The 14,557-nt window shown below is 36.4% G+C and overlaps 1 protein-coding gene across 12 annotated transcripts in view; it reads right to left on the minus strand.

The window, feature by feature from the left end:
- The window catches only part of HORMAD2 (HORMA domain containing 2), a 93,981-nt gene that overhangs the window by 65,477 nt on the left and 13,947 nt on the right, over positions 1-14,557 (minus strand). For 10 of the 12 annotated variants that reach the window (XM_023241584.2, XM_045041505.1, XM_011287741.3 and 7 more), the window contains exons 3-7: positions 12,931-13,072; positions 9,666-9,729; positions 8,965-9,001; positions 4,393-4,413; positions 3,649-3,675 (exon numbers count right to left, since the gene is read on the minus strand). In XM_023241584.2, the coding sequence (XP_023097352.1) occupies positions 3,649-3,675; positions 4,393-4,413; positions 8,965-9,001; positions 9,666-9,729; positions 12,931-13,072 (291 nt within the window). The remainder of the gene's footprint in view (positions 1-3,648; positions 3,676-4,392; positions 4,414-8,964; positions 9,002-9,665; positions 9,730-12,930; positions 13,073-14,557) is intronic. The other 2 variants (XM_045041503.1, XM_045041502.1) reach the window with 1 other exon arrangement.

Here is a 14,557-nt window from a genome sequence, read left to right on the forward strand (position 1 = left end):
ATCTCCAGTTGATGATAATAATATTTGGGCACTGCCCTAAATGCTCTACATTTATTCATTCTTATGCAATCAATGCTCTGAGGTAGTTATTATTATCCTCACTATACATGAATCTAGTAAGGATTTGACTTCAACACCTACAGTGTTAACTCCTGTGCTATTCTGCCAGTTATGAGACATTGCCTCTCACAGACCTGCATAGGCTGACTCCTCTGGCCCTTCATACTTAGCTCTGAAGGCTTTCCATAGACTGCTCTCCAATCCTTCCTCTTCCATTCTCCGCCTTGGCACTCTCCAGCACACTACTTTTCTTTTATTTTCTTCATAGCATTATGACTATTTGAAACTCTTTTGCTAGTTTTTGTTTGTTTATTGTTTTTCCTCCCGCATAAGAATGCAAACTTCCAGAGAACAGAGACCTTATTTATCCCATTAACTCCTGTGTTTTTATACCTTGAACAGTGTTAGGCACATAAAGGGAACCCAATTAATATTTGCTGAATTGGGGCACCTGGCTGGCTCAGTTGGTAAGGCATCCAACTCTTGATCTCAGGGTTGTGAGTTCAAGCCCATGTTGGGCCTGGAGCCTACTTTAAAAAAAAATGCTGAATAAATAAATATTCAGCCAGGATAGAGTTCATATTCAATAGGATTTCATCCTTATAAGGAATTTTTTAACACTGAGGTTTCTTTCTTGTTTTTTAATGTTTGTTTATTTTTGAAAGAGAGGGAGAACAGGGGAGAGGCAGAGAGAGAGGGAGACAGAGAATCTGAAGCAGGCTCCATGCTGTTAGCACACAGCCTGCCACAGGACTCGAACTCAAGAAATGTGAGATCATGACCTGAGCCAAAGTCAAGAATGAAATGCTTAACCGACTAAGCCACCCAGGTGCCCCTCTACAAGGGTTTGTTTTTTTTTTTAATGTTTATTTATTTTTGAAAGAGAGAAACAGAGTGCGAGCAGGGGAAAGGGAGAGAGAGAGAGAGGGAGACACAGAATCCAAAGCAGGCTCCAGGTTTTGAGCTGTCAGCACAGAGCCTAATGCGGGGCTCGAACCCACCAACTGTGAGATCATGACCTGAGCTGAAGTCAGATGCTTAACCAACTGAGCCACCCAGGCGCCCCAAGGATTTTTTTTTAAAACAAAGTCTCTAAAAGCAAATTGTGACTAGAAACAGGAACCGTGTATAGTTCAGTTCTTGAAGCAATCTATTAAAAGTGGATGCTGACCACCTTCAATAGGCACATAGGAATAGATGGTGAAACAGTAAGATACCTAGCCATTCTTTTTTTAAAAATTTGTTTAATGTTTATTCATATTTGAGAGACAGAGAGACACTGAGCATGATTGGGAAGGGTCAGAGAGAGGGAGACACAGAATCTGAAGCAGGCTCCAGGCTCAGAGCCATCAGCAAAGGTGCCCAATGCGAGGCTCAAACCCACAAACTGTGAGATCATGACCTGAGCCAAAGTCAGACGCTTAACTGACTGAGCCACCCAGATGCCCTGAAACCTAGCCATTCTTTACAGTTTTATCATGCATTAAGTCGTGTAAACCTTTTCTTAACATATTCACATTTTGGTTTACACATCTTATTAATACTCTCCACATATTTTGTAGTATGTGTCTATAGGAAAGCTATACTATACCTCATCACTATTTTAGTTATCTCTGTCAGTTCATCTCTGTCATGAAATGGAGCAACCACAACAAAACTGCAAGTATAGGAACACCACAACTTTGTACAAAACTCCATTGGCCCTTGGATTGGGTAAGCACACTTATTTAAGACAGAGGTTCGTGACTATTATTCCATGAGAGACTCTTCACAAAATCACTACAAATTTTAATCCATGTGTACAATGCTTTTGCCTCAGGTATATATTAATATTGCTATTGTTTGTTTAGTTTTGTTTAGGGAAGAATATACTTCTATAGATATGAATCAAGAAACATGGCACAATATCAGATAAACGCCAAAGAAAGACTGTGTTTATGTGGGAATGTGGTTTTGTGAGTATATAAAAAAATGAGATTAGGGAGGTAAGTAGTTGTATCAGTGGCTTGATGTTAAACAGCAACTACAAAATAGTGCAATCCCATGGATACTTTTAGGCCTTATGAACATTGCTATTCCATAGTTATACTGTACTTATTGCTGACTGGTTTCACCTTCTTTTGAGTCTTTTAATACCCTCAAACATGACACTAAAATTTCTAGTAATCAAAAGTGTGCCATGAACACACAGAAGTTAGGGATCAGTGCTATATGGAAAAATGCAAGTATTCAAAATATTAAATATTTTTTCTGGGTTATAAATGATAGTTCAGCACCTCATTTTATAAGCTTTTGTTTTCTAACTTCATTATTTTACTTGTATCAAAGCTCATTTAACAGCACCCCCACATACACCCTCCACTATAAGAGTTTTTTGCAGTTAAGCCCAATTTATTCAGCATTTCACTATCTCAAAAGCCCTGGTTTCAGACTAGGAGTTTTGTATACATAAGAAAACAAAATAATTAATTGCATTAAGAAAATGACCAATTTATTAACAATTTATCAGAAGGTTTTAGTTTGGGAAACTTCCCTCCAAACCTACAAGGAAAAAAAAACATTTTGAAACTAAATAAGAGAAAGATAAAAAGCGGTAGTTTGGGGATTGAGGAATTGTTACCCACCTGTATGTACCAGCTTTCTTCCACCTTGCTAAAACAGCTATTTATAATCTTCCCCAAAAAGGATATTAAAAGCTAAAAATGCTTAATTTAGTCTTGAATGCCATCAGTTAGGCTAAATTCATAGGCTTAAGAAAGAAAATTGAAAGCAAAGGGAAAGGGAAAAGGAAAAAAAGTTAGGAGGGAAGTAAAGAGAACAGAATGAAAAGAAAGAATAGAGGCCTTCACCTTCCATTTCTGTATCATTGCCACAGCTGCCATTCAAGGTAGCACAAGGAACTATTACATGCCCAGGACTATGAAATTCACTTTGGGACACAGAATACAAGATAAGACAATTGTCCTAAAGAATTCAAAATCTGGTTGGAGAGAGAAAGTAATCTACATGAATCAACGGAGAATGTTAAATTGTGAAGTCTTGCTAGAAAAGAAATTTAGAGAAGGAAGAAATTAGTGTGAACAGCATAGGCCAAGAGGCTTTTATGGGAGATTTGAACATAAATTGGCCTTGAGTGTGAGTAGGATTTGATAGGAAAGACGTTTAGAGATAAAAGAAGATGTAAAAATCTATGAAAAGGTCAAAAAGAAGAGAATTTAATTGGCAAAAAGGAGAAAAGTTTAGAATTCTGCCATATTTTCCAGAAGGCCACAAACAGAAAGGATTCAGAATCCTTTAAATAAAGGGTTAAAGGTTAAAATAAATAATAAAATGTGATTTTATACAGGCAGAGATTTTTAATTTTAACATGTTAGGGAATAGGCTTTCCTCTATGCTTTTTCTTTAATACCCCTAAGTAGTTTTTAAAATCTCATAATAAATAATTGGTGAAGTTCATAACAAAACACACTGAAAGAGCTCATAATGAGTTACTCTGCTCACACAGTAAGCTAGTAACATAATCAATAGCCTCAACCCAGGTAAACATGTAAATATAAAGCATAATCACATCTCAATGTGTGTTCTTACCTCAGGTTCCTTGGGATTTGTGTAAAGCTGTTTAAGGAAAAATAAACAACATTTAATTTCTGAAACTTACTAGATTATTCCTCACTGAATACTGAATTAAAAATGCTTAAGTAAATCAAATATCTAAGACTCCCAATAGTATCTTCTCATTTTCTTTCTATTCTTAACTATACATACCATGTTATATCCAGAAGCGCACAAAACTCCAAAAAGTCTACAAAACTGCAAAAACAAAAACCTCCAAGTCTTTAAAGTAACTCAAAAAACGAAATCCTGATGGCCAATATATGAAGCAGACAGTATATCCTATATACTCCCCCATGTATTATAACATACCTAAGAAATACATAATTTGTGATCTTTTATTAAAACTTCTGATAGATTCGGGGCACCTGGGTGGCTCAGTCGGTTAAGTGTCTTACTCATGGTATCAGCTCAGGTCATGATCTCACGGCTCGGCTCGTGAGCTGGGGCCTCATATCACAGTGCAGAGACTGGTTGGGATTCTGTCTCTCCCTCTCTCTCTGCCCCTCTCCCATTCCCTCCTCTCTCTTTCTCTCTCTCTCAAAATAAATAAACATTAAAAAAAACAAACAAACTTCTGACAGATTCTATTTTTTTTAATTCCAAAATGTCATAGGACACATAAAGAAATTCAGGGAGAAGTGGGGATAGTACTGTTTTAATGTTTTACTTGCCAAAAGACAACAGAGACATGGGCTTGGTCTTTAAACGTGTACTTACTGTAAGTACTGCCATGTGTAGCTTCAAGAGAAAAGAAAACTACTGTTATTATATACTTGTACAGATATTATTGCTATTTTCAATAAAAGCTAATTACAATATGATTTAAGAGACGTTCAAAGATTTGGGTAGAAGATCTGAAAAAGGGATACTAATTCACTTATGTATTCAAATGTGTATAAATTTACATACATAGGGTTCTGCTGGGGAGAGGAAGGATGCAAAAAAAAAATACTATCTGTACTCTCTAAAAGTTATATTTTAGTTGAAGAAGCAAAAGATACACAAAATAATTCATTATTATTAAACATCAAATATGCCACAAGTATCTCCAAAAAATTGTCTTTTGAAACTAATCTACTAAAGAAAAAATTTTAAAGTCTGGTATGTCTATAAAACCCCTTGCCCTACCTGCATATATATTACTATAAACAGATTCTCTCTGCTTGAAAGAGTAATTCAATATATAGATAGAGATACAATCTAGCCTCTGATAAAAATTTAAAAACTAGAATACAAATTAGAAATTTTCCAGACCAGGGGCGCCTGGCTGGCTCAGTCAGTAGAGAATGAGACTCTTAATCTCAGGGTTGTGAGTTCAAGCCACACATTGGGTATGGAACCTAGTTAAAATTTTTTAAAAAAGAAAAAAATTAAAAGAAAATTTCTGGACTGATAATTTCATATCAAATTATTCACCTATTTCACCCTGAGGAATAAAACTTTAGTGACACTGTGTGGCTATTTTGGTTACTGCATACAATTTATTTTTAAGACTATACAGTGAAACTTTATATTAATTATTTGATTAATAGTTCATTCATTCATTCAAAAATAGAAATGGCTACTGATATCAAGGAACATGCAGACCAACAGGAGAGAAAACATTAAACAAGAAAGCAAACAGATAGGTACATCATTACAATCGTGTTAATTGCTATGACAAAGCATCACGAGGTGCTTGAGAACATTAAACAAAAGGACAATCTAGGCTGGGGTAGGGGGTTGTGTGCCAGGAAAGACTTCTCTGGGAAAGTAAATATTTAGGCTGAGACCTGAAAGATACATTGGAGTTAGCCAGGTAAAAGGTATGGGTAGTGAAGAGAATTTTGCAGGCAAAAAAGAATACTACAACAAAAGGAAAAGGCATTTGGCATGTTCTAGAATCCTTGTGTGGCTTGACTATGGTTAGCAATGGTGAGAGTGATGACTTGGAAAGGCAGGTGTAGACCAGATTATACAGGTTCTCTGTGAAGGACTCTCAATGTTATTTTAAAAGTCATGGAAATGGGGTGCCTGGCTGGCTCAATTAGAAGAGCATGCAACTCTTCATTTTGGGGTTGTGAGTTTGAGCCCCACTTTGGGTGTAGAGATTACTTAAATAAATAAAACGTACATACATACATACATAGCCATGGCAGATTTTCAAGCAAGAGATTGACATGATCAGACAGATTTCTGAAGAATGTAGTGTGGACACTGGGTTAGAATGGTAGGGGATTGAAAATGGGAATGAGACAAATTAGGAGGCTATGTACAATATAGTCTCTTTTTTATAGCTATCTAAAAATACGTACATGCTTACTTTAAAGAATTTAAGCACAATAGGAACTGCAAAGAAAACAGGGTAAAATCACCTAAAATTTCACAACTAGAAATAATCATCATCTTCCACAGAACATCTTTCAAAATCTCCAGATACTCAAACTTGACTTTACTCAAACTATTTAACAGTTTTTTTAAATATTTTTATTTATTATTCAGAGACAAAGAGAGACAGAGCATGAGCAGGGGAGAGGCAGAGAGAGGAGGAGACACAGAATCTGAAGCAGGTTCCAGGCTCCGAGTTGTTAGCACAGAGCCCGGCGCGGGGCTCCAACTCACAAACCGCGAGATTATGACCTGAGCTGAAGTCGGACACTCAACCGACTGAGCCACCCAGGCACCCCTACTCAAACTAATTTTAAAACATTAACTATTTCCTGGGGCACCTGGGTGGCTAGGTCAGTTAAATGTTCAACTCTTGATCTTGGCTCAAGTTGTGATCTCACAGTTTGTGAGTTTGAGCCCCACATCGGGCTCTGTGCTGATGGCACAGAAGCTGCTTGCGATTCTGTCTCTCCTTCTCTCTGCCCCTTACCTGCTTGTGCTCTCTCTCTCTCTCATAAATAAAAACTAAAAAAAAAAAAAAAAAAACCAACAACATTAACTATTTCCTAGTAGGAAATTAAGATACTAACAACTGAAAACAAATATAAATACTATTAAGAACCTAGGCCATCCGTCTAAGGTGTTGTCTTTTAATCTCCCAAAACAATAAATTTAATTGATTCAGTCACACAGGTAGTCATTTAAGTAAAATAAATCCATCAAACTAGGTAGATAATCTTTTTACATCACACTGCTATTTTAGTACACCTAACATTGTAATTATTTAAGAAGTGACTCCATTAGACTGTAACCTCCTTGACTGGAGGAATCACATTTTTCTCTCATCCAGTATTTAGGTACAATGTCTGGCACAGATTAAATAGGTAAGAAAGGAAGGGAGGAAGAGAGGGAATGAAGAAAAGAAGAAAGGAGGGAAAGAAGAATAAGAGACGGTGGGAGGAGAGAAGGAGGGAGAGATGAAGGGAAGGGGAAGGGAAGGAGGAAAGTAGAGAGGGAGGGATGGGAGGAGGAAAAAGTTAACACTTTCATAGTGTTTATTATGTGCCAGGCATTGTACTAAAAATTTAAATCAGTGGTTTCAAAGTATGGTCCCTAAACCAGCAGTCTCAATATCATCTGGAATTTATCTGAAATGCAAATTCTCACATCAGAAATTTTGGGGAGTAGAGCCTGGCAAAATGGGTTTTAACTGTCTTCCAGGTGATTCTAATGCAAGCTCACATTTGAAAACCGGTGCTTTAGATTAGTTCATTTAATTCTCAACCCTAAGGAGTAAGTTCTTTATTATCCCCATTTTGTATATAAAGAAACTGAACCAAGATGCTGGTATTTGCCCAAGATTATACAGGTGTTAAGTGGCAGAAATGGGATTTCCTTCAGACTGATTCCAAAACTTGTGCTCTTAACTATATTGTAGTGCCTGTCAATGATGGATGCTGAAGAATGTTGGAAGGAATTCATTTGAAGGAAAATGAATGAGCACCATTCAGTATGCATTCTCCATTTAAACCTGTCCAAATACTAAAGGCTTTCAAAGTTCAAAAGCCATTTTCTCCCGAAGATTTCCTTCATGCTCCTCACTAGATATAACCCCTCCTTTTCCATATTTCCATTGTAAACAATCAGTATCTTTCCTTTAGCATGCAACAATTTCTAATGAGTATTATGGTTACTTATACTTGTGATAGAGGTGTAGTCAAAATATTTCTGATATTTTTACATAAAAATATCAAACTAATATGAAAAAAATAAACATTTAACAGCACAATATGGCACAGGTATGGGCCAATCGGAAAGGATGCCAATTTAGCCTTGGAGCTGGGTTCCTGGAAGCTCCCCCTGGGCCAGATGTTAACCTTTTAATTGCTAGATTATGAATCAGTCTGGGGAGATCCCAAAAGAGACAGTGATGAGGTGAGGGGGACGCCATGGTGGGGGTCATTCTGGGTCTCAGCGAAGCAGCTACTTACCACCTGATATTTCAATATTTTAACAACAGACACAGCTGGGCCAGTGTATCATGGCTGATCATCAGCCGTGCACATGAATATCATTTATTTTCTGCCATGGTCTAGAAAATCTTTGTGTGCACAATCCCATATCTGTTTTAATTTTGTATCCCTCAGTCCCCCAGGTCAGTGTTGAATAAATCATAAATAATAACTGTTCAGTGAAAAAGGAAATGTATGAGTGCAACTAAATAATCCTATGTAAGGCTTAGTCACCTCAAAATTTCTTAAAGGGATAGGAATTGAGGAAGTTAAAAGAAGATATAGATGGGGAAAAGGAGGGGACGCAGGCAGAAGGTTAATTTATATACATCTCGTCTCTTCAACTAGGACCAGGGCCTCTAAATTTTACACCCTTCATAGCTGTCTTGGACAGCAAGAAAGATCTGATGCACTTAAAATTCAGCTGCATTTTTTAAAACCCCAAGTTACAATACTAGCTATTTTGAGGGAATGTATTATACACATGCACAAAACATAGTTAACAAAATAACCAACATAGAATAAAAACTAGACTTATTCAAGTCTATTTTTTCCTTTCATATCTGTGAATTTAATCACAACTATTTTGAACATATTCAACGTGCTAAATGCCAGATTCTTGTCTCCCCTGTCCCACATCCTCTGGATCTCTTCCAGTGACTTCAGAGGAAATTCTGTGGTCAAAAAGATATGAGTATGTAAAAGAGAAAAGTGAGGGTTTCCTTTCTAATTAATGAAAACAAGACATTAACGAGACAACAAAGACATAAAATAAAAAGAAACTGTTTCAGAAATGCAAATGTAGGCAATGGTACACTTATTACACAACAACAAAATAAAGGCTAAACTTTTTTTTTAAGGGATAAAAGATGAGTCTTTAATCTTGGTGTAAATTTAAAAACATTCTTACGTATCTCTTTTCCAAAGCATCAAAACAGCCTTGTATCCTGTCAAGAAATAAATGTTTGATGTCAATTTGGACCAGATGCAAAAGCCAAAAAAATTTCCAGCACAGCATATTCTTTGCTTTGAGGTACGTTAAATTGGTAGTCATTTTACCTCTTACATTTAAACTTTTTTAAAACTCCCAGTGTCGTTTAATATGTTGATAGAACTTTATAGGTAATAGGTAAGCAATTTTAAGGTAGGGAACTACATCTTATTTTTCTTTTTGCTTCCCATAATGTTTAGGATACTGATATGCATGTGATGAGGAATCAAATTTTCACTGCTATTTTTCTCTCTTTTTAAAATTTTTGTTATTGAAGTTTAGTTGACATATAGTGTTGTATTTGTTTCAGGAGCCAAATATTTTTCTGTCCTTGTACAAGTCCATTTTCTTCAAAAAATAAACTAAATCAATACCTTAAAATTATATGAAATAATTGTTATAAATTTCTAAGAAATTGTGGAAAACAAGATGGAAGGAAGAAAAAGGAAGGAAGGAAGGAAGGAGAAGGAAATGGAAGGAAGGAAGGAAAGTGAGAGAGAGAAAAAGAGAAAGAAGAAAGAAATGGTTTTAAGGAAATGATCTTCCCAAATAGTCTTATGGGTAATTTCAACCACGATAAAAATAATGTTGTTCTACTTTTGCGAATTTCAATTACTTACCATTTGATAATATGCAGTGACCCCGGACATTTTTTATCTTCTCGAAGTATTTTTAAACTGAGGTCTACAAAAATAGAAACACAGTCTATTTTCCTCTACTAAATGATTGCTGTACTAAAATTGTCCATGCTAAATAAGGATATTTCCTTTAACTATTTTATTTGCATAACTTAGTTTTATAGCTTATAAAAACATTTTGAATCTCTAAATATCTACTTTAGAAATAAATTCTATGTTGATGATTAGCTTAGTTCCAATTTTGATTATAGTCTAGCAGTCTCCCCTTCTACAATGCAGCACAACTGAGTTGGCTGCAAAATCAATTTGTGTTACTTCTTTGCTTCCGTTGAATTTCAAGTAATCATAAGGTATTACTGAGACCATTTCCATTAACCAATTTAAAACATGTACCTCAATTCTCAAGTCACTTCTCTCATATTTCTCTCCCTCTCAATGAAAATACAGAAGAAAATTCTTCCCATGGATTATTCTCAAATATTAATTTCCATCTGAAATTCAACCACCTTACTATAGTCAGAGAACAGGAAAATCATATTAAAAGAGTTTTAGCTTAGAGGTGCCTAGGTGGCTCAGTCAGTTAAGCGTCTGACTTTGACTGGCTCAGGTCATGATCTCGCCGTTCAGGAGTTCCAGCCCCACATTGGGCTCTGACAGCTCAGAGCCTGGAACCTGCTTCAGATTCTGTCTCCCTTTCTCTCTGCCCCTCCCCCACTTACTCTCTCTCTCTCTCTCTCTCTCTCTCTCTCTCTCTCTCAAAGTAAATAAATAAATAAACATTAAAATTTTTTTTTTTTTTATTTTAACGTTTATTCATTTTTGAGAGACAGAGACAGAGCATGAGTGGGGAATGGGCAGAGAGAGAGGGAGACACAGAATCCGAAGCAGGCTCCAGGCTCTGAGCTGTCAGCACAGAGCCCCACGTGGGGCTCAAACTCATGAACCGAGATCATGACCTGAGCTGAAGTCAGATTTTCAACCAACTGAGCCACCCAGGCGCCACCCCCCAAAAAAATTTTTTAAAAGAGTTTTGGTATAGATCACTCTAAAATCAATCACTGATACAGGTATGACTTTGCATGTCACTTCACCTTTTCATGTTGTTTTCCTGTTCTAAAATTGATGTCTCCTCTATCTCTATTGAGATACATGAAAATTACTCCATATTGGTATAATATTTAGAGATTACCAAAAAGAGTGACATAGGAGAAACTGAACATATTTATGATATATGCTACTTTAAGTACAAACATTGAGAGGGAAACATATAACCTCCACTAAAATTATCACAAAAAATAAAGCCATAAGTAATAGTGTTACCCATGTTGAATGAAAGAAAGAGAGACAGAGAGAGAAACAGAGACAGAGACAGAGAGAGAAAGGGCCTGAAATGGAAACACTTGCCCTCCACAAAGAGCAAACCAAGACTTAATTGCAGGAATGTAAACTTTAACCAGTCAATCTGGAATTTCCTGATCAACCCTAGTGAGGTAATCTGCAGGAGAGACCCCTGCCTTTTCCCCACCCCCCCAAGGAAGGTGACCCTGCCTGATACAAACTTTTCTTTTCTTTTACTAATGACTTCCTTGTCCCACCCTGCCTATAATAGTTTTCCATTTTGTACAGCTTCTTAGAACTATTTCTATTTGCTACATTGGATATTGCACTATTCATGAATTATTGAATAAAACCAATTAGATCTTCAAATGCACTCAGTTGAATTTTGTTTTTTAACATTTCATCCCCTTACCATGCCTAGGGTAGTGACTGACGCACAATAAACCCTTAATTAATTACCCCAAAAATGTCTTTTTCCAATTTTTCCCAATTCTGTTCCAAATGAAGAGAAATGCAACTCTGTGCTACATATAAACATATTCACAATTACAGATTTATTTTCTATAGATCAAAAGAAGACATGACACAAATGAAGTTGTCATGACTGCAAATATCATGTTTTTGTATTTATAGCACCACATGCCTTTCATTGATGCTAGTATAGAGAATCAAATGTTAAGAAAATTAAATTGGAATGAGGCCAAGGTATATCATTAAATACAGATGTGAGGAACTTTAAGTTAGATCTTGAAAAATATGATCTTACAAGGAAACTTCTAGCTCTTTACATTTATTTTCCTAAATGATAGTTCCCATTTTAGTGACAAATCGCAAGATTTTTCTGAATTGTTATCACAATTCAGCTTTTAAAGCTAATAATAAAAGATTCTAAAAAATTGAAGAGTCCTAGGTACATTTTTTTTTCTTTCAATACAAGAGAAGGAAAGGAGCCAGAAACAGCTTGTAATATAAGGAAATGAGATCATAAGTTTCAGACACAAGAAATAAAAGAGAGGAAAGTAGGAGACCTGGCAATTGAGAAAAGAAAAGCACTATTAGAATAATAATTGTCTCTCCATGTTTATCAACAAATGGGTTTGGCATGAATATGCTTTTCTTCCAGCATATTTATATGTGTCAACAGTATGAAGAGTTTTTCACCTGGCTGCACTAAACTTCCTCAATGCCAAAGTAAACCTCAGAAAACAAACTCAACTGAGGCACAAAATAGTGCAAATCTACAGCGCCCAAATAGATTTTGATCCAGCTGCTGCTTTTATAGGTATGGTTTAGAATTACTGGGCTTGTCTATACAGATTTATTTTCTTCTCAGTCTGTCATTTGGTATCCAGCTAGGAAGTAATGATTCCTATAAGTAGAACCACTAAACATAGTTAAATTAAAATGGAAAATGAGGGGCGCTTGCCTGGCTCAGTTGGAAGAGCATGCAACCAACTCTTGATCTTGGGGTTGTAAGTTCAAGCCCCATGTTGGGTATAGAGATTACTTAAAAATAAAATCTTTTAAAAAAAAAAAAGGAAGGAGTGCCTGGGTGGCTCAGTCGGTTGAGTGTCTGTTGATCTCAGCTCAGGTCCTTGGCCTCAGGGTTGTGAGTTCAGACCCCGTGTTGGGCTCTGCTCTGGGCTCAGAGTCTACTTATAAATAAATAAATAAATAAATAAATAAATAAATAAATAAATAAATAAATAAATAAATAAATAAAATGAATGAATGAATGAATGAATGAATGAATAAATAAATAAATAAATAAATAAATAAATGCAAACTGATCTTGAAGAACATGCTCATGACTTGGAATTAGCACACTCTGTGAAAAATGAAAGGTTTACTCTTACCAAGTAAAGAAAAAGGCTACAACAGCCAAGATAATCACTGAGTTAAACTTTACCATCCAAATGGCGTTCTCCATAAGAGCTCTCTGGAAACAGGCCCCTTAGATATGTTATACATGAGATAGAAGTAGCAAAAAGTTTCTTCACCATTATCAATGACGCATGCTCATTAGTGATTTGGGATGGAAAAACTGTTTCCTGGGGAAAAAAAGAAAAAGATGAAAAAGATTAGTATTCTTTAATATATTCAGCCATCATGCCTTTACCACAGATATGATGGAAAGATTTTTCAAGACTTCAAATCTGATACCTTTATAGATAATCAAAAGGAAACGGGGCTTTGAAAACTGCATTAAAGTTGATCTTTATAGGTAAGGCAGAGAAGAAAAGCAGGGACAGTTACCCAAGCAATTCAAGACTAGTATAATTTACTTCACAATGATCCATGGGTTTGAGGTGAAACTGGAGCTTTACTACGATTACATAATCTCCTTCCTTTTCACATACTCCTCAGATCCCCAATGCAATCTTTTACCCCCTACATTCTCTCCAAAGTTATCAAGTACATCCTATCATCAACCTCTTCTGTCCTCTTACTATGTAACTTCTCTGCAGTGTTTGACACCTCCCACATCTTCCCTCTTCCTTTTCAGCTGCCGTAACAGTTTTCTTTTGATTTTTCACATATCCCTCTGTATCTCTCTCAATCTCTTATTTTTTCCAGTTTTTCTGCCCTTTAAATTCTCTCTTCAGTCCTTTCTCTTTGCATAGCTCTCACTTCTTGGGTAATCTCATCTAGTTTCACTGCTTCAGCTATAGCCCATACAGAGAAGACTTCAAATCTTTATTTCTGTTTAAGCCCTACTTCTGTGTTTCTGTTTCGTGAACATCTACTCCTAGGCCACTTTGTAGAACCCTCAAACTCAACTTATCTCTATCACCTTTCACTGAAACCTGATCCCAAGTTTCATTCCCAGACAAATTAATCAGCCTCCACTCCAATCATCCAGGGTAGAAGTTGAATCATCTTCGGCTTCTCTTTCTTGTTCATAGTTCATACCCCATTTCCAAGCACTAAACCCTATAATTCTCTCTAAAAGAGTTCTCAAATATATCTTCTCCTTTCCCTTCTCACTGTCACTGCCTTGACTTAGGACATATTTACTTCTCCCGTTTATTACATGCTGTAGCCCCGATCTCTCTGCCAACAGTTACTTTCATTCACTCTGTCCTTCATATTGCCATCATTAACTTTAAAGAATATAAATCTTATTATGACATGACCAGTGTTCATATAGGATAGAGTTCAAGTACCTTAGTGGAGCATTTGAGAACTATCAGTCTTGGGGCGCCTGGGTGGCTCAGTTGGTTATGCTTCCGACTTTGGCTCAGGTCATGATCTCACGGTCCGTGAGTTCGGTCCATGAGTTCGAGCCCCACATCGGGCTCTGCTGACAGTTCAGAGCCTAGAGCCTGCTTCGGATTCTGTGTCTCCCTATCTCTCTGCCCCTCCCCTACTCATGCTCTGCCTCTCTCTGTCTCTCAAAAATGAATAAATGTTTAAAAAAATTAAAAAAAAAAGAACTATCAGTCTTATCTTTGCCTAGCTCTCTTGCCTCATTTGCCACCCCCTCCTCTCTGCCCCTACTCCCTATTCTCTCCTATACACCCTACTCTACCTAT

Source organism: Felis catus, chromosome D3 (assembly GCF_018350175.1).
Source record: "Felis catus isolate Fca126 chromosome D3, F.catus_Fca126_mat1.0, whole genome shotgun sequence".
NCBI classification, from domain to species: Eukaryota; Metazoa; Chordata; class Mammalia; order Carnivora; family Felidae; genus Felis; species Felis catus.